General features: G+C 41.8%; 1 protein-coding gene across 2 annotated transcripts in view; it reads right to left on the bottom strand.

Annotated features, from left to right (window-relative positions):
• Window positions 1-21,275, bottom strand: part of Zfp407 (zinc finger protein 407) — a 395,146-nt gene that overhangs the window by 122,605 nt on the left and 251,266 nt on the right. For both annotated transcript variants that reach the window (NM_001427664.1, XM_087592705.1), the window contains 1 exon segment: window positions 19,458-19,578. In NM_001427664.1, coding sequence (NP_001414593.1) covers window positions 19,458-19,578 — 121 coding nt within the window.

Raw genomic sequence — 21,275 nt, forward strand, 5'->3', positions numbered from 1 at the left:
TGGACCGTTGAGAATATAATAATCCCCTCTCTTCTTCAGTTTGAAAGTCAGTGCACTGTGAATCCCTAAGTGACATTACTAGCAGGCATTCCATTTCTGTGCACACATGTGCAGTGACGTCAGCTGCTGCTGCTGCATTTTCATTTGCTCTACCACACAACGTAAGTGCCACATACAGCCCGTCACACTACTCTCCATTCTGCTTTCCACAGCAACTAAATCCAACCTCACTGCATATAGCATCTGCTACTTGGAAAACACTGATTTAGAGAGAAAAAAAAATCTCCACCTTTTATTCAGAAATAAAGTGACTGTTATAATGAAAGCTGGGATCATAAAGTCAGATATACATTTCAACACACAAACACAGCAAAATTCTATAAATCAAATACCATAAATATAAGTAAGCTTATTGGAAATGATACATAAAGCTTCCATGAAGGTTTATAGAGCCCTCCCCAGGAAGCGCTGTCCTCCTGAGGCCAGCAGATGCTAAGAAATACTGTGAGCACAGAAGCAGGGAGGTGAGTCAGAAGGCCAGGGGAGCTCTGCACATTGCGTTCTACTCATGCAGACTCACGTGTATATGGCAGTAGTGGGTTCTGAAGGCTTTACCTTTCAGATGTTTACTCAGAATGCTTACTGTTAACTATGTGTATATACCATGCGGCAGGGGTGTGTGAGAGTGCAGGAGCCTCTGCAGCTTAGAGCAGGCGTTAGGTCCGCTGGAGTTAGAGGTACAGGAGGCTGCAGGCCAATTGAGGTTATGGTGGGAACTAAACTCTATCCTCTGAAGGGGCAACATATACTCTTAACCATCAACTCGTCTCTACAGCCACAGAGTGTTTATTCCTTAAGCATTTGCTTCCAAGCAGTCTGATCACAGGGCATTGCTGTGTGAGAACACTATCGCATAAGGCTGTCTGACAGATTAACAAATGCAATCTAAAAATGAAGGGATAATAAGAAAAATGCTCAATTTTCCTGTTCCTATAGCTAGTCTTCCTATTACAAAGACTGCACCACAAACGTCTGAATAATGATCACCAATTGTTTTATCGTATATAAAAGGTGATTTTAGTTTGTTTGAATGAAACAGAGTCACTCCAGCAGTTGTAAATGCCACTGACTACACTACACTAAATACAAACATCTTAAGAAGTTGAGACTGGCCTGTGTAATAAGGAACTGACTGGTCACAGTTGGTCAGCATAGAAATGTCACTTGGAGTGCTGAGCCCAGAACATCAAGGGACAAAACAGTGAGCGTAAAGGCTGCTATACGTGGATGCACCTTACAACGGACAGGAGCAGCGGGCTGCACGGTCAGTGGGCATCAGTCAACAGCAGGTTACACGGGGGAGTGGCCTTTCCTCCCACCCCTCCTTTCCACTCCTCTTTTATTTTATTATTGGTAGCTTTTTTTTTCTGAAGTAAACACCCCGTTTGCTGCTGAGGCTGGCCTTGAACACTTAAGTTCAAAGGATCCTTTTACTTAGATTCTCAAGTAACTACGGATGAGTATCAGAGCAGGCCAAGTATATGAGTCTCGCTGTCCTAATCATTCCAAAATTAACAGTGTCCAGGCTTTAAAACTTTAAAGCAGAGGAAAAAAATCAAAGATGAGAACAAAAAGTATTTTTATGGTCTTGATTAGTGTTTTCCTGAAGAAAATTTAAAATTCATATGCTACCAAAATACCTAAGTTCCCCTGAGCTAAGTTGCCATATAACTTGTACTAAAAATAACATGCTGAAAAAATATATATTAATATATAAAACAGGTGACTTAGAGATTATAAGGAGTACTTATAATTAAGTTTTAAAATATAAAAATCTCCACCAAGGGCTGGAGAGGTGGCTCAGTGGTTAAGAGCACTGACTGCTCTTCCAGAGGACTCGGTTCAGTTCCCAGCAGCCCCATGGCAGCTCACAACCATCTGTAACTCCAGTATCTGATACCCTCACACAGACATGCATACATGCAGATAAACACCAACCTAAAAATAAGTAAATTATTAGGGGAAAAAAGATTCTGACTCAAATATAAGACACAAAAACAGGGCCTGGAGAGATGGCTCAGTGGTTAAGAGCACTGACTGATTTTCTAGAGTTCCTTAGTTCAAATCCCAGCAACCACATGGTGGCTCACAACCATCTATAATGGAATCCGATGCCCTCTTCTGGTGTGTCTGAAGACAGCTACAGTATATATAATAAATAAATAAATAAATCTTTAAAAGAAATCTCCACCAGGATAAAACAAACAGTGCAGATATGTAAGGATCATGGTGACTAATGCTTCTAGAACAAAAGGAATACAAATTACAAACTTAAGGACAGAGAGTCCAGAAGTAAGAAGACTAGCAGCTTCAAATCTCAGAAGGGAAGAGTGAATACAGGGGTAACAGTGTAAAGAAGGAGAGGCATCCCCCAACCTGGAAAGCTTCAAGACGGAACACAGCAACAGGCCCGACCGGCCAGTTACAGGTCTGTTCCTGCTTATCCCAGGCTTCTGAACACACCCTTGACAGGGCAGGTCTGCAGCACCAATGCTGCTCAAAATTCCACAGACCTCAAGAGCCATAGCGTTCTACAGAATAATGCCCCCACTAGGAAAACCTGCGATTTGGTGAGGAGCTAACAGGCTCTGGAGGTGGGCTGTGGGGAGAGCTTTGCCTAATACACTGGATTTCAAACATATCCCAAGGCTTGCGTGCACACACACACACACACACACACACACACACACACACACACATACACACACACACACACACACACACACACACACACACACGCAAACAAAAGCCCACCATCAACATTAAGCAAAATAAAGTACTAAAATGGGAAAGATTCTAAAATGTAATGTGAACTTAGAAAGCAGTCTAGACATGCATTGTAGGGTCCTTTCAGCATCAAACACAAACCAATTATTAAGGTGTGAATGAGCGAGCAGCCTACTTAGTTTTAATGATTGTCATTATTATGTAAAAGGTTCATGTATTTTTGGATCATCAAAATTTCTCATGATAGCATCATTTTTACACATGTAAAGTGAAAACGATCAAAATATCAATTTCAAAAACAGCTGGACTGTCCAGTACCTAACAAAATGGGAACATTCCATGTGATGAAAGGGACAGCAGGCTCAGCTCAGCTGGGAGGCTGGTGGGAACACATCTGAGGGGTCAGGTTCAAGACTCGGATGGGACAGGAGAGGATGTGAAGAAGGGAGCCAGACGCAGGCAGAGGTGACCATGTCACAACAGGGGAAGGAAACACTGCTGTGTGAGGGGACATAGCAGAACTATGCTCTCTTAGCACCAAGAAACTGCTATGAAGGGAGAACTAGAGGGAAGGCCGGATGGGCCCTCTGTGAGTCCGCAGGGCAGGAAGGAAAGGCTGGGGTGGAGACTCAGGCCTTTCAAACTACCAAACAGTAAAACAAGAAGGAAGTTCTTCAAGAATGTTGGCAAATTAAACATTTAAATTCAATGGATGGGCCAACAAGATCGTTCTATGGTAAAAACCTTGTGCTATGAGAGCCCAACAAGAGGGAACTGATACAGAACTCTACAGAACTGTCCCCCGTCAATAAATCATGAATGCATATATACATACATGCATGCATACTCACAGACATGCATGCATATATGCCTGTACTCCCACACTGGGGGAAAAACCCACCAATGACAAAATATCATTTTGCAAACACAATTCTACAAGGCCAGGTTACTGGATCTGTCTGTCTGGGGCTACAACAGTCTACAGGCGCCTGAGATGATCCCAAAGTACTGAGACAGCCAACTCTGGGACAGGTTCAGATCGGCACTGTGGGAAACTAGGCCTTCAGGCGGCCAGTCAGAAACTATCCTGCCATTAGAAGCTGCCCTGAAGCAAGGACAATGGGTCAGCAAGTGTCCAGCCCCAACACCCTGGGAATGGAATGCCCTTAGAGATGGAGCAAGAGAAAGGTCACCTCCTCCAGAATCCCTTAATGTGCTTTAAGTCGGGCTGCAAGCTCACTTGGTTGTCTCTCCACCTTGGATGGAGAGCCCCTCATGCTGGACTTCTGCACAATGAAGCGCTCCTTGCCTTTGCATACAATTTGAGTCTGGGATATCATTCTTTTTCAAACAATGGACCTTACAGTATATTCTTTGAAATATCTTCTACAATAGTAAATTCTAACTGGAGAGTGTTTCCATTATTCTCCTTTATAAAAAACTTCCCTGAATTTGTTACTTTTCTGTCAAATAGGTAAATTCTTATTAGATCACTGTTGTGAATTTGTCTTTTATAGATTATAACCTTTTGAAATAAGTTTCTTTCTCCCATTTCTTCGTTTAATTCTATTATATGACATAAGTCATGGGTAAAATCGAGCAGGGAAAAGAAACCTATCAGGGACTCCGCTGCTGGGTCAGGCCACTGGGTAGTGTCCAAGTACACAGCTCTATGGCTACTTTTTGAGAGGGTTACAAGTATTTTGCTTTCTACATTGTTCAAACTTCTTTATTAACTTCCACAGATTCAAACTGATCTTGCTTAAAATGCTTACTAGAAGTTCACTTAGCTATTTTCATGGCACTGACTGTGAGGCGAGCTGTCCACCACACAATCTGTTAATCTTGCTGCTTATCGTTTATCTCCAAGTCCATTCAAATGTCTGCTCATGGCATCTACAGTGAGCGGATCATTTGAATCTAACGACACTTCCACCTTCCACTCGATTCCACCTTTCAAGATTCCCACTTCCAAATTTCTGGTGCATCATCAATAAAATGGAGAGTAAAACAAAATCTAAGTGCAAAGAACAGGCTAGCTTTTTAGCCAACTAAAGCCAACACGCTGGACAATGCTATGTTAAAAATGAAGCTTCTGTGACCTGTGATACTTACTGAAGCCAAATCACCATTCCAAAGCCTAAGTAACTGTGTGAACAGAGAGTAGGGCTGTCCTTCAGTGGCTTAGGTCTTAGCTAGAGGCCTGTAAGGCCATCTGTGAGACATTCTATACATTCCTTCACTGTAGGAGTCCAAGGGCTTCAAGCTGCTGCTCACCATGTATCTGAAGGGGAGAAAAGGGCTAGTGCACGCAGAATGTCTCCCCCACGACATAAACAGGAAGACATTCTTCTAAAGCAGACAGGGCACTGCTGGTTGAGACTCAGAATGTGAACCTCCCTGGTCCACTACTTCTCTCTGCTACTCTGCCTAGTGGTGCTGACGGCCTAGAGCTTCTTCCCACCATTATACTGCTACTCTTGATAGGAATATAGACACTGATGCTTCACCTTCCCACCATTATACTGCTACTGTTGATAGGAATATAGACACTGATGCTTCACCTTCCCACCATTATACTGCTACTCTTGATAGGAATATAGACACTGATGCTTCACCTTCCCACCATTATACTGCTACTCTTGATAGGAATATAGACACTGATGCTTCACCTTCCCACCATTATACTGCTACTCTTGATAGGAATATAGACACTGATGCTTCACCTTCCCACCGTTATACTGCTACTCTTGATAGGAATATAGACACTGATGCTTCACCTTCCCACCGTTATACTGCTACTCTTGATAGGAATATAGACACTGATGCTTCACCTTCCCACCATTATACTGCTACTCTTGATAGGAATATAGACACTGATGCTTCACACCTTCATATCACCTGTTTTTGGAGGTGGGTTGTTTTTCTCCTTGCTTTCTATTTACAGCAAGTCTATGAGCTGGGTGACGCATGCAGCTTAGTGGTGGGCCATTGTCACCACGCGAACAATGAGACAGACAACTGCCACCAAAACCCACTTGAACTACACAATCTGTTTACAAGTTCAGTTGAAAATAAACCAAACACAATAGTTCCCAATTCAAATAATTTAAATATGTACATGTAAGTGAATAAATAATTTACTGGAATTTTCTAATTGAAAGTTTTATAAATTATTAAGTAAACTATAGTTTTACTTACAAGTAAAAAATGTATTAAGCTGAATATTTTGTTTCCTAATATCTTTGATAGTCTGTGCCAGAGAATAGCTTTATATGGGACAGTTTAAAGATATTTAAGGGGGAAAATACCCCACCCCCCCAAAACAAGACTAGCTGTCAAACAGTAATGGCTGGCATCGATGCCGAGAGCTGAGTGTCGTGGGACACCCAGCAGGCCTCAGCACATAAACCATCGCGGACCCATAGATCCACACAGGATCTGTGTGGGCATGGAGCTACCATTAAAAACTACACACTACTGAGATGGCTGAGGAGGTCCCATCCTTCTTACTGGGACACCAGGAACTGGCAGTTAAGTAGCCAACATGAGCCTGGAGGCAGGACATGGCTTGAAAGGAGATTCACACTGGTTGTTTTCAATATTCGTAGTCACAGTCACAGTGAACTTAGTGGCTGCAGTGAGGCAGCTGAAGAAATCTCCCCTAGTTTTAATTCTCTGGCTTACAAAAATATACTTGCCAAGTATTAAACTTCGGATCAATTATCCATTAATTTTATTATTTTTATAATGAGGAAAGAATCTTTTTACAATTCTAAAGTTCACTGATTAGCTCTGAAGAAGACAAAGGTAATAGAAAGAATCAATAATGACCAGAAGTACTAAATTATCTAATAATCTATGACGAGTTGCACAAAAATGCACTCTGTAATCCATTTAAAAATAATAACCGGTTCATTTCAACCCTGCACACAATGCTTCCCTTTGTCCCTTGTAAGTCTCTCAAATGTCTTATTTTAAAGGAATATATAGTAGTCCCGGAAGACACTCTCCCATTTCTATTCTCCCCGACTCCTGCGAGCCCTTGTTCCGTGTGATAAGGCAATCTCCTCCGGGATCTGAGCTGTGTAGTTTCGCACCACGAGTGACAAGGACTCGACTTGAATAACTGCTGTGCGCAGGTTGTAATTATGTCAGCTGGAGTGTTGAACAAGGGGACTGATTAATGTGAGCCCTGGCCCAGGCGCAGTCCCTATCAAACCCTCCGCGCGGGCCAGCAGTGGGGACGGGTTAAAGCAGAAAGACAAAACATGCAGCGTCGTCCATGATAGATGAATTGCTCCGCCGGTCTCAGGCAGATGTTCCCGGACAGGAGAATATACAATTACTCTGCCTTATCATCTTCCCAGGGACAATAAAGCTTCCTCCTTCTATAGCTCATGTGAGTGAAGGCAAAATTAGTTTTACTTTTACCACACTGACTCACTTATCATGTTGCCTTGATTGTGCTTTTACAGCTAAAGAAAACATAGATTCCACTTTTAAACTCCAAAGAAAAAGACCTTAAAATAAAAGTGAAACCTTGTTTGGAGTCTCTTTTACATCAGAGATACACTGTTTTAAAAGACTGTTTTGTGAAAAGAAATGCAAGGAGAGTAATAAAATATGAGTACATATGTAGTTAGAAGCAAGTACAGACATATAACTCAACAAGATGCAGACTGCATAATCATTGCATTCATAACATCATTCTTCAAAGACAAAGCAGATATCATTAATTGGAAAGGACATGTAATTAAAACTATATATGTGCTGATATGAGCTACGTATTTCAAAGGCAGACTGGAGCACGGTTTCTAGATCTGAGTTGATCTCCAATGACACAGGTACACTACCCTTTCCTCATCCTTCAGGCTTCTACTCGGGAAGGCTGTGAGCACTGAGAAAGAGGACACTTGGTTTTGCAGCCATTTTTAATAAAACACAGCCATGGGTGTCAGGGCTAGTCTAATTCTGGAGAAATATAGTTTCTATCACCTTTGTTTGTAATTACAGAAATGGTGCTAAAAATACGTATGGAAGTACACAAAACAGAGTGCTCACAACAGGCAAAGGGACACAGGTCTTTGAGTTCTAAAGCTTAACTTGTTGTAAGTTAAAGCCACAAACTGAAGTCCAGCCACAGGAGGCTTGTGCTGGTCATAGTTATAAGAAGACAAAGTGTCAGATGCTACTACAGAATGCAAGTACCCACCATGTGCGACTGAACGCACAAGCAACCAACAGCAGCCTGTGGGTGAGACACATGGCTGATTTTCACTGTTTAGTGTTTAATACAACTGACACCAACACCCTAAGTCATGAAAACAAATCATGCCCCTGCCTCAGCCTGAGGAGCGAGGTCTCTGGTTTCTCTTTCCATATTATACAGTCACTAAGTTCAAGCCCAGAATATCTTCACTTCTCTTTGCATGACAGACCCCAGTCAGGCATTTGTTTCTAGAAAAAGCAGTTTGAGGAAGCCAGGGGTCAATTTAAAAATAATGTTCAAAAGATTTAGCAAAATAGGCCCAAAAAATATCCCCCTTCGCATTGGTGAAGATGCTTTATGATGTTCCAGTAATTACGTGGAAAAGGGCAAGCAAATAAGAGGTGGGGAACAGCAAATGGCCCAGGTTGTAAATGTATGAAGGAGTCCAGTGTCATTACAGTAAACAACTCTGCACACTGCACTTGGCTATGATGTCATTCGAGTGCTCTGTTAGATTTACTGACCTTAGGAAAACTGAAACATTAGCACAAATTATTTAGAACAAGACAGAAGAGATGCTGTATTTTAAAACAACGTTTAAATGAGTGTTCATTAAATGATCACATCGAATTGTTAGGTAGCAGCAAGCAAAATCTTGTAAGCTAAATAAACACAGTTAAAGCCTTCTGTACAGATGCCAGGACGGCTACAAAGAATGTGGGTACTGCTGTGGGTACAATGGGAGGAAGCTACAGAATTGTACTCCCCTCCATGTCCAGTCTCAGGTTTCATAACTTTAAACTCTACGGTATCACATTTGGTGCTGTGTGGTATCCCACAGCACCTTCACTTCACTTCACTTGCTCAGAAGGCAACTAAAAGCTAATCAAGATCCAACAGGTGGCCAGAATAGCTGCTATCCTGGGGTCCCATCGGTTTCCCCAACCCCTGCCCTCGGTTCCCATTTTCAATGATGTACACTCTGTGCTAAGCCACTCTCTGTCCTCACTACTGAAGTTGTCTGTCTGTCCTCTTTGCTGACCGATTTGCACTGCCATCCTTTCCAGGGTTACTTTCACTGCCACTACTGCCATCAGATTCCACAATGGAGTACTGACGTGCTCTCAGAGATCTCTCCTCCTCAGTGTTGGAAAAGCTGTGAGTCCCAGACCACACTTCCTGTCACATTCCTAAAGAACACTTCCTCCCCACTGACTGTGTCTCAGTGATGCCCTCCCTCCGGAGGAGCTGAAAGACATACACTGAAAGACAGAGAAAGAAAGAACTCTTTCTCTGCTGTCTGTCTGTCCGTCCGTCCGTCTCTGCTACTCTTAGATAGCCTCCTGGCTTGGCCTCATTAGCTGCCTATTCCTTTGCAGTGGTGTTTCAAATGGTCTCCCACTTCTGCTCCTCCCCTGATGCATCCTCTGTAGCACACTATATTAGATGACATAGGGACTGGGAACAGCGTTCACTGCCACAGAGATCCCGGTCCAGCACTGCCATTTGAGCCAAGCTTGTCCTCTTCAGCATGGGGGTGCTAGTGTCAGGTACTTCCTATTCTCTGTGCTACATAATTTCCTGTATCTTACAGCACAGGCTTCTGGGAGAGCAAAGACAACTTGAAAATGAAAAAAAAATAGTACACTTTTTTAGTGTACTATTAATAGGACATGGGGCTGGTTTAAACCCGTCTCATAAAAAGGACTCCCTTCAGTTTTTAAATTCAATGTTTTCTGTTTCTCCCCCCCCCCAACATGGTGTTTATATAGGTCCCAGAGAGACACCATTTCAGAATAGGATGAACAAAGGAGCTGAAAACAGAATGATGTTTGGAATCCTAACATTCAGAATGAACTCCTGAAAATGGTCAACTTTCAAGACACATCAGAGTTACCATTTCTCTTTTTGAGTGCCAGGGCGATGATACACACAATACTCTATTGACTGCTGTCAGCTTCTCCATGGAGTTACAAGTGTGTGCCTAATAAGCTTCGCGGACTGAACTTTCTAACTGCTGGGGACACAGATAGTTACATAGGAAAGTGTTTTCTTTGTGATAATAACCCTGGTGTCTGAGGAATAAGTTATTATGCAAGAGACTATTGCCCCAAAAATATTTTCTATTTTTTTCATCTCTAAGGCCTTTCTTCCTATCACAATACATACAGATATATTTAACTACCACCCCGGGGACTGTCCATAGTAACTCCTTGTAGAAAGACCATCCCCAAAGATAGCTTGGCCCTCGATTAATGACTGAAATTGGGATTCAACAACAGCAGGTTAAACAAACATGTTTATCTAGAGTCTACTTTAGGAGATAGCAGAGGGAGTGTATGGTCACTTTGTGATGGCAGTGGCTCGTCTAATTAATCTGTGATCTCAGCGCTGCGGTAGCTGCATCAACAAGCAGAACCCCTCACCTGTGCACATAAACAAATGACGGCAAGGCAGGGCCTCCTCCTTAAAGGGAAACAGGCAATCTGTGAAGCTCAATGTTATGGAATCTACCGTACAACTCTATGTATTGCTTTTTAACATTTACTACAACTTTGGAATAAAAGAATCCATACTAACCCAAGTGCAGGGATAAATGGGCTGCATCAGCACACTGCCTGCCAAGGTGAGACAAAAAGTCTGTGGGTTTGTGTGCTCTAGCCAGAGCAGAGAAGTGTGCCTAATTCAAGCTATGCGTGAGGACGGTGTCAGACAAAACAGGACAGAAAATGCAAAAACCAACTCAACCACACAACTAGAAAGAGGGGCACAAGTGCAACAGACAGAGACAAGCGACACAGACTGACTCCTTCAGGATGAACTCAGTTTCTGCACACATTAGACACATAGGACAGAAAGGCAAGGGTGATTTCTACACTTACAACCTTTGAGACCATTCCTGGGTGGATAAAATTTCATTTTGTGAACGATTACATAAGAAAAGTCTACTGACACTTACCAGAAACTTCTATGCACATAAAACTCCTCCTCCTCAGACAAATGGCAGGAGAATTTTTAAGCAGTATTTCCTCACTGCACAGCTAAGACACAGCCTGTGATGGGCTGAACTGTGTGCAGGGGCAAGTATGCCTGCACTACAGCACTACTCAGAGTCCAAGGGATGAGTGGTTTCCAGAAGAAATTCTGTGTGCAGAAAGCCTTGCTTCCCCACTACCCATCAACAACAGGAGCTCAACTTTCTAGTCCTTCAGAATCATGTCTATCATGAGTCTGAGCCATCAAACAGGTCAGCAGCACTAGAGCAAAAGAGCAGAAGAGCCTCAGGTAGGGAGACAGTGAAGCAGCCTCAGGTAGGGAGACAGTGAAGCAGCCTCAGGTAGGGAGACAGTGAAGCAGCCATCTACTTCATGCCCAGGAAGCCAACACAAACAACCCTGAGATCTGAACAGGAGGAACCATTTTTAATTAGTAGAACTAAACAAAGAGCTTTGAGTGTAAGTCACATGTAATATTAATGCCAGATATTTTCATTTTCTAATTTTTCTGACTATGGTAAGTTTATTAAAAATTAAATAAAAAATTAATGCTAATACAATTTATTCTAAAAGAAATTGTGTGATTCACTTCACATGTTTAATTTCACTTCTTTCTCTTCTATACAATCATCTTTTCCCTTCTTACTATTCAGGGGCAAATCCGAGCAGCACAGGAAGCCATGGGGAGGAAAATAGGAAGTCTCTCAAGACCTGATCCAAAAGGAGAAAATTATCCCCTGTGGACTTTGTCTCTCTAACTCAGGATGCTGCAGAAACAAATCCCAGACAAGAAAAATGAATCCTGCTGCATGCCGAACTTGCGGTGACATAACACCAATGAACATTAGCCTCATATTTAATTATGTGTAACACTGTCCTAAATGACTACTATCATCCATGACCTAAAACATGTTAACTGATTTATTTTATGAAAATGTCTGTATCAGAAATTAAAATGAAATTTCAAGAGAAAGATCATAACGCAAAAAAATTGTGTCTTGATGACTTTAAGATACAAGGTTATGTATCTTAGACTTCTTCCCAACATTTCGAGTTATAACAGATGGTAAACAGAGTTTCGCCCTGAACTTTCTAGTACAGACACAGATCCAGATGAGCAGCCAAAGCCGCTCGCTCCACCATGGGCGCGAAGGCCTGGCCAGTGGCCGCTGCAGGAGCTGAGCCTCAGGGGCAGGAGCACAGCAGCCTCCAGTGTACAGCGAAGCAGTCGGCTGCTGGAGGTGCAGCTCTGTGAGCGACGATGGAGCTGTCCTGCCTGCCTTCCTCACACAAGAACGATGCGCTTGGGCAGGAAACCAATGTGCCAAACACAGCTCCAGAAAACCCTGGCCACGGTTGCTAAGACAGTCATCAAGCAAGAAGACAGAAGGTAAAACATGTTTCCAATGTTAGCAAAGACAGTGGAGGCGCCTTACTGTGAAGTGGGAATTAGAAAAGTTATGGACTAGCTTCGTGAGATATAATTGTTAATGTTTTGAGAATAGTTTCATGCTGTGAATCAAATCATTTGTGCATAAACTAAAAGGATATTCTAGAGAACAAAGGTCTGGGTAACTGTAGTGGAGCTAAGAGTGGAATTTCAAGGGAAAAACTGAAACATCTAGCTTATTTCAAATTCAACAGAGGAACAACAAAATGGCTTTAAATTTGCTTTCTACAGTTAGCAAACGAGATGTACAGTGCGCAGGAGTCTCCTTCCGTCCTCCTCTGAAGAGTGTAGCACGATGCTCAGTCTTCTGAGCATTGTTCAGTTTACTGCCTGTTGATCATGTCTCCTGCATAGCTAAATAAAAGAGACTCTAGTAGGATGGGACCTCTACTCTCATCTGCAAGCCAGCATGGTGAGTGAAGAGAAACCACACTCAGTGGCCACAGACCCCACGGCAAGGAGAGATGTAGCCTTGTGTGAAAGGGTTCTATGCCACATGAAAGGCTCTGATTCTCCTGCTAATAGAAAGACCACAATACAGAACAAAAGGAAAGAAAATAGAGAAAAATGTAGACTGTTTCATTTTTTGTATAAAAACAAATCTAAAAATCTGCTACATAAATAATACAGTAATACCGTGGACTATGTGTCTAAATTTAGGCTTTGAAATTATAATGTGTAGCAATTAATGATGAAAAGTTATAAAGTTGTGATGGAATACACTGATGGATAATGGATGAAGCTTCTGGATATTTTAGACAGGGAAAGCAGCAGAAAGGGATCCATGTTTATACCTAAATAGAATGAAATGTCATTGCCTAAATTAATAATGCAAACTTGAAAAATAGCCCCAGGTTCAAAAGACCAATTATAAAATTCTTTTGTAAACAAATCTACACTCATAATTTTCATGAATAATTTTAACTAGTAGTATTATTGCACTAATGTTCAATTTATAAAATGAGAAATATAATTTCCAATACAATTTTAATATCATTTCCATTCTAATGATTGTTAACTTCCTTGCAGATGATAGTTAATGTGGGCAAGGAAGAGGAGGACAGGAACAGAATCCATCTACCTATGGGACACAAACAGAACGTTCGTGGGACAAGTACTAACATCCAAATGGCAGGATATTGTGCAGGGAACAGGTAAATACATAAATCTTTTAAAGAAACACACAAGCATCCTGCTGTGATCTATATGGTCATCACACACATGGCATGCCACAGAAAGGAGGTGTTTACGGGGTGTCCATTGGTAGAGCCGTACCACATTTTTTCTGAGTCTTCTCTTTAAGGAAAGAAAAAATCTGTGGAGACTTCTATAGTTCTTTCTTAACTCTTACCATCATGGGACTTCATGTGACTTTAAACTCTTTCAGTATTAATGTAATTATTCTCTAGAAAGAGGCAACCACAGTAAACAGAGGAGTACAGTCTTCCAGTGACTAGAGATTCTCCAAACCACTTACTTGGAGAAAAGGAAATTATACAAATGCTCTAACAAAATTAGCCTTTACCAAGGGCAGGAAGTATTTTTAAAAAGTGACTTAGTGATTTTTCTAGACGTGAGAACCCTGGGTATTAATCGCAGGCAGCAAGGACAGTCTTGAGAGAACACTACATACTCTTGATGACACGCAAACACTAGCTACTATGGAGCAGAGATGCTATTGCATGGGACAAGTTGCACAGAGAACACAACTACGTAATAACTTAGCAAAATGTCCAACACTCTGTCAAACGAAGGAACTCAGAAGTACCTGGAAATACATTTGAGCATGCAAGCACCACAGTCTACCAGTGTGACGATGATGACACGAAGAGTCGAGTGGTAAACCCGCGGTAGTGTTGCCAAAGCCTTCAAAGAAATCCTAAGGATGCATTCTAAAATGGCATGACCCACCAACAAGGTGTTGGAATGGGCATATTCAGCACAAATACCTCAGAGTGGCAGAGACATACGAAACCTAACACAGCCATCACTGTGACTCATGCAGCATGATACAGCACAGTGACTTTCAAGTGAGGCACTTTCAAACTGCAAAGTATCTCAGCAGTTATTAAAAAATTGATATTATATTTAATAATTTCTAAGCATTGTAAAAAGTGCTGAAACTTCAATCAGCAAGGCTTATGGAAAAATTCCAACATACTTCAGAAATGCAGGACCGGGAGCTTTAGCTAGCTCTGAACATCAATGAGACTGACAGGTGAAATAAGATGTCTTGCTAAAGCACAAAACACACTGGGAAACACACATTTAGGTCACTATGTAACTCCACGTGTCAGGCTCTGCCTAGTTCCTAGCTTCTTACACTGTGGCATCAATGAAGTTGGGGTGTGGAGTCGCAAAGTTTGGTGAAGATCTTTACACTCGCTATCTATGTCTTCTGAGCACACATCCCACAAACACAAAGAAAATCAGAATCAAGCTCTTAGGACAGCCCAAGTGACATATGATGTTATCATTGCAACCATGGTGCTGAACTCATAAGAGCACGCTCAACACTGCGTACGCCTTCACTCCAGACAACAAGAGGCTTCAAATGCTTCACGCGGAATTTGAGACGATAGTACATTTACACAGCAGTGTTGTACCATCCATACAAATCTTTAACTATCATAGAAACATAATAATTTAATTAAAAAGGACTCCTAATATTTTCCTACTATAATTCCTAGACATAAAAATATTAAATTAAGATATCTTTGTATTATATAATATCAGAATGTTCGATTTTAGAAATAACTTTGAATTATGGACTAAAATTTCATAAAAATATTAAATGAATTTTGGGGTGAGACTTGGGCAGAATTTCCAATGATCCTAAACATTATTTTCTGTTCTACATTAGGTTTGTGTGAAGTGGTGCTTGGATACTAAAGTTTATAAATCAGAAATATGATCAACTCTGAGAAATAATCCAGCTGCTTCCTGTGCAGCGGCAGCAGCAGCAGCGACCGAGAAACCCTCGCACGTATACAAAGTAAGAAGGCAGACTTCTCCTACCTAGCCCCAGACACTTGATGTGCCAGGCTGGGGGAATATCCAGTGCGGGTTCTCCATCCTCTCAGAGAGAATGATGAGGGACTTGGGGAGGGGAGGATCAGGCAGGGGACAGCAACTGGGATGTAAAGTTAATGAATTAACAAAAGAAAGAAATTAAGAAGATAAGAAAGAAAGCACGACTCTCTTTAGTATACAAAGCTGCCCTTTCCTTAACTCGCAGAGCCATGTATACAGCAGGGATGTCTTTAAAGTCTTTAGTGTTTAACATCAGTACAACTTGATCTATACATGCACACCCAAAGCTCACTGCTGTCTTTTTGGGGAAAACAATTACAAGTGGAAAAGCTTAAGAAACCTAGTTCTTGTTGGTCTGGCTCATCTTGGGGCCCCTTTCCATATACTTACAACAAAGCAATACTAAATATCTCTCTAGTTCTAACTCTGCTGTGGTGTGTATGTGTGCACATGTGCTTGTGTGTGCATGCACATGATTCTGTATGTGCTCGGGTAGACAGTGGAAAAATACACTTGGTAGTAAAAGAACAAACTCCAGGTGAAGCTCTACATCTTCTGCTGCAAATGGCCACTCTAACTGTACAGAACTTTACTGAGTTGCATCTTCGGGTCTAGTTAAATTTGATAAATGTTTTTCTTCTTGCAGTTTTTATAATAAAGTTTAAAATATATTACATAATATTAAAGAATTCCAGCATTATCTGACTAAATTCCATGGGGGAGAAAAGAATATTCTTAATATATGTTATTTGGAAGATGATTAACGTTATTAATTAACTGGCTTTTCCCATATATGAAAGTGGTGTTCTGTATCTTGATTCACTTGTATATTTGTTTTTTAAAAAATGTTTTGTATCAACTGAGAATGAAACTGGGTGATGGAGTGTTTACCTAAAATGCCCAAGCACTTGGCTTGATGCTTAGTACTGTAAGAAAATGTTTTAGCAAAATTTTTCTAATACTTGAGATATTCTAATATTTGAGATGCCAGGTTCTATTGTAAATGGTATCATATTTCCAAAACAGATTATGTATTACTGTGTGTATGTATGTGTCTGAGTAAACATGTGTGCCTGTGTGTGTGCATGTGCACACGTGCAAATATGTCCGAGTAGAGTTATGTTCATGTGTATGTGTGTGTACAGAAACAGGATGAACTGACATGCACATGGGTCTCCGAGCATGAGGGAGGTGCCAGTAATGAGAACAAGGGCATCTGTGACCTTCAGGCTGCATCCTCACTACATGGTCCACCTGACATTTGTTCTGTTGTATTGCACTTTGGTTTCTTCTTCCGAACTGTGCTCTCAGAGCGGCACTTTTATTTGTATTTCTCAGAGGTTCACCCTTCTAACCCATGTTCCCAGTCTGTTGTTTCTCTAGTAAACACAAACTGAGTAGTGGCTGTGCTCCAGACACAGGCAGAAGTCCTCTGAGAACATGAAAAGCCATGAAGTAGCCTGGCACAATTGAGCCCCCAGAATCTACTGCAGAGTAATCCTTTCTTGCAGAAAAAGAGGCTGTAAGTGAAAAGAGTTCCAGAACTAAGATGAGACAGCATCACTATGTGTACGAGCTAATGCACACAGGGAGGTAAGGCAGGTTCAGTAACAAGACTATCTCATGAATGAGGATGGAGTTACTGGACGAGGTGAAGAGCTGTGTGCTGAGCCTGCTTCCTCACACCTCAGGGCTGTGAGCAGGCTCACAGCAAAGACAGAACCTGGGTGCTGTGGCTGAGCAAGAGGTGGCCACAGGCAGCTTCCCTCACATAAAGCTCCTTTGCTGTGCCCTGCTTATTCTGAGGTGTGTATGAGGCGTGTAGTGAGTAAACTACATACTGAATATGTTTGCAACCCGAGTCACACGTCTGCCAGTTTATATCCAGCTTTGTAGATCCCCAAAGTTGCAACACTTCTACTACTTTAAAAACTGTGAGAACCACAGTCCCTGAGGATTACTGATAAAGAAAGGGAGTTACAAAGTGTTTCAAATGAAAATGAAGAGTCATCTCAAAGAAACAAATCCCTCCTCCAGGATAAGAACAGACCTTATGCACAGGGTATAAACTATAGCTTGTGATCTGAGGAACAAGGTGTATAAAGAAATATTGTCCTCATTTTCTAACTGCATCTCTTTTACAGGGAACACAACTATGGGATAGGCTCTGTAATAAGATCAAAAGCTTTAAAAATGGTTTTAACAGACCCCATATTCATCAGAAGATTGGTATTGGATCACCGTTTCCCCAAACTGTCGAGAAATACCATTCTAGTGTCATGTATCGGCTCAGCTCATAAAATGCTGGATGAATAAATAATCAATGAATGAGACATGTCTATGATATCTCTGTAGTATTCAATGACCTTCACATAAAAATTACTGCGATGGCTTGGGTAAGAGCCGAGACTGTGGCAATATATGCGCCAAGTGCACAGGACACCTCCACAGGCAACAAAAACCTGCTTGTTGAAGACAGCTCTACGTTCAATACTCATATTCTAATACTTGAATCAGGGGATGGGTATTTCTGTATCACGGTGTGTGTGTGTGGTGTGGAGTCAGAGTGGAGAGCTTCAGCCCAAGGGTGAAGCAACTTACCTAACACTGTGTCAGTTGGCTGAGTACAACGTCCACTGCATCACTGAACGTGCAAGAGTTCAAGCTCACACTAATGTTCTAGGGCAGCCTGACCTAGCAGGACGCTCCATTCTGCATCCCACTGTCACTGTGGTTCTCTCCATGGCCTTTGCTGGTGCCTCTTGGTCACCGGACCAAGAGAGTGGGATGAACCACAACTTCTAAAATGCTTTCAGCCCTGAGCTCCTCACAAACAACAGTCCCTTCATCTCAGTAGGTACGGCAGTGCAAACTGACACGGAGAGTCTCTTACTCCCTAACTAGGACTAAGGACTGGGTCTGGGCTCAGCAAGACCCTTTCCTCTACTCCCTCTTCTACTTCCCTACCCTTTCCTCTACTCCCTCTTCTACTTCCCTACCCTTTCCTCTACTCCCTCTTTTACTTCCCTACCTTTTCCTCTACTCCCTCTTCTACTTCCCTACCCTTTCCTATACTCCCTCTTCTATTTCCCTACCCTTTCCTCTACTCCCTCTTCTACTTCTCCCTCTTCTACTTCCCTACCCTTTCCTCTACTCCCTCTTCTACTTCCCTACCCTTTCCTATACTCCCTCTTTTATTTCCCTACCCTTTCCTATACTCCCTCTTCTATTTACCTACCCTTTCCTCTACTCCCTCTTCTATTTCCCTACTCTTTCCTCTACTCCCTCTTCTACTTCCCTACCCTTTCCTATACTCCCTCTTCTACTTCCCTCTCCAATCAACGTTACAACTGTTTCTGAAAACTCTGTCACCAATGATGCAATGCCACTGCAGAAGGGGAAAACACTTCTTACATCAGCTTCACTGTCACACAAGTGCTTATGCTCACACTTGAGGAACAGTGCATTGCTGCAACGAATCCTTACTGTGAACAGCAAAATATTCAACACATGGGGAAAAGGGTTAGAAACCCTATCTATGCATTGAGACTATAAAACGGAAGTCCATTTTAACTACTCACTGCAAGTCTATGGCTTCATCATGGGCAAGCATGTGTCATCAGTGTGTTCGCACAGAGGATGCTTAGCACCCATGTAGTACAGGCTGTGTTATCTGGCATTGGTAGAGCAGACCAATTAAAACACGAGGGCTAAGGACAATGACAGAGGTGCTCCCATGGAAGTAAGTGGATTGGATAATTATACTAAGGAACTCTCTCGACTAGAGAGACTACTAGAGAACCTACCTTCTCGACTGACAGTGAGGGTAACACTCCATGTTTTAATGCACAGCACTGAAGTCAGGAATGAAACGCCTTGCCTGATGTGTGCCACCCACTACAGTACACTGAGGCAGATTGCAAAAGCTGTAGTTCTGCCAGATCCCAACCAACTCTGGTGACACAGCTGACCTTATTACCTGTAGTCACACCAAGGGCACCTGTATGGCTTCTCTCCAGTGTGCACACGCTTATGCCGAGTCAAGTGTGACTGGGTTGTGGAGGCGAAGTTACACTCATCACATTTGAAAGGCTTTTCCCCTGTAACGAGAAGTACATATGCATGAATGATAATAACGGAATATGAAGCACTCAGGCCTGGTATTAACTATAAAATGTTCATATACATAAAACATTACAAATATTATTTATTGGTTCCATACTTTAGGATACTTGAAAGCTGGAGGATATTACTGATTTTTCTAAATTAGTTATCTGTCACACCTCTTGAGAAAGACCACGGGGAAAATGCCACCAACATGCAGAGAAACTGTGAGGATTACGATAACAGAAAGTATAGGGAGAGAGCGCTAGGTGACCAGGGACTCTTCTCAGGACTGTGGCAGCATGGCTTAAGCCCAGGGGCCACGATCGATCCCTCACAGAGATCAAAGCAGCAGCACACAAAAGTTCTCTCTCCAAGAGCTTGGTCAGCAAGCACACAGCACACAGAACTCCTCACGGCGTTACACACTAGTGAGAGAGTTACTATGTAGTAGGTCTTCTCTAGAAATCACTGCATTTGATTCTCTCAGGTCTAACAACCAAAGGCCACCATAAAGCAGCATAAAAGAACGGTTAGTTCAAAAGGACTTCTCTTTAAGGCTTCTGTCAGCAAGACCCTCCTGAAGGCACTGCCCAATGACCAAAGTCACTCTGTGCTCTCCATTTCCAAATGTTTGGTGAAACAACCTAAGTCAGAATAGATAGTTTGATTTTAGTGACTGATGTATAAAACACACACACACACACACACACACACACACACACACACACACACACGTATACATGTGCGTGTTGAGAGGCACTTCTCTAAGACAGGTATTTTGTGATGCAGTGATATTGCTAGGATGTAAATTATCACCACATTGATGTAATTAGTGGTTCTCAACTCCTCTGTGGGTTAAATGGCTCACAGGTGTCATATGTCAGATATTCATGACTCATAACAGCAACATTACAGTTATGAAGTAGCAACAAAATAATTTTATGGTTAGGGGGTCACTACAATATATTAGATGGCTGCATTAGGAAGTTTGAGAACCACTGGTCTAACAGAAAGACACCTGAGTTGTTTCCTATTTGTTCTGTTATTGTTCTTCTTCTTTGTTTTTCGTTTTGGTTTTTGGTTTTTTTAGTGGTGATGCGGTGGCTACGAGAACAGGTGAATTGGTATAAACTATCAAGAATAGGTGAGCCACTGCACAGACAGACATTTTGCTTCTGTCCTGAGTAATTCGCAGAGGCGGTATGGTAATAGACATTCATCACGGTTTCACTAGCTGCATACGAGAGCTCCCACCACCATCTGATGTAGTCAGTGCTTTGACCTGCCATCTTGAAATGGACACCATCCACGTGCTTACCGGACATCACTTCACAGTCCATGCTAAAGGATCTAATTAGCATCTGACTTTCTTACTAGTTTGCTTCCGTAGACGAGCTTTGAGAGTTCTGCTATGCTGCAGAGACAAATCGTTGATGAAATTTGTGGTGTTAACACTTTCGTCTAGTCTATGGTTGACTTCATTCTCAGTACCATTAGCAATTATTTTATATAACTTGTAATTTTTGTGTATTTGTTCTTTTGGGAAAATGCTATTAGCATAATTATAAAATGATTTTTTGATGATCCAAGGTTACAATTTTTTCTATAGTTTATAGACAATTTTCATTGTATAATTCTGACTTTATTTTGTATACAGCATGAAATAAGCAGTAAAACTTGTTTAAGTGAA

Source organism: Rattus norvegicus, chromosome 18 (genome assembly GCF_021556685.1).
Source record: "Rattus norvegicus strain SHRSP/BbbUtx chromosome 18, alternate assembly SHRSP_T2T, whole genome shotgun sequence".
Classification (NCBI taxonomy): domain Eukaryota; kingdom Metazoa; phylum Chordata; class Mammalia; order Rodentia; family Muridae; genus Rattus; species Rattus norvegicus.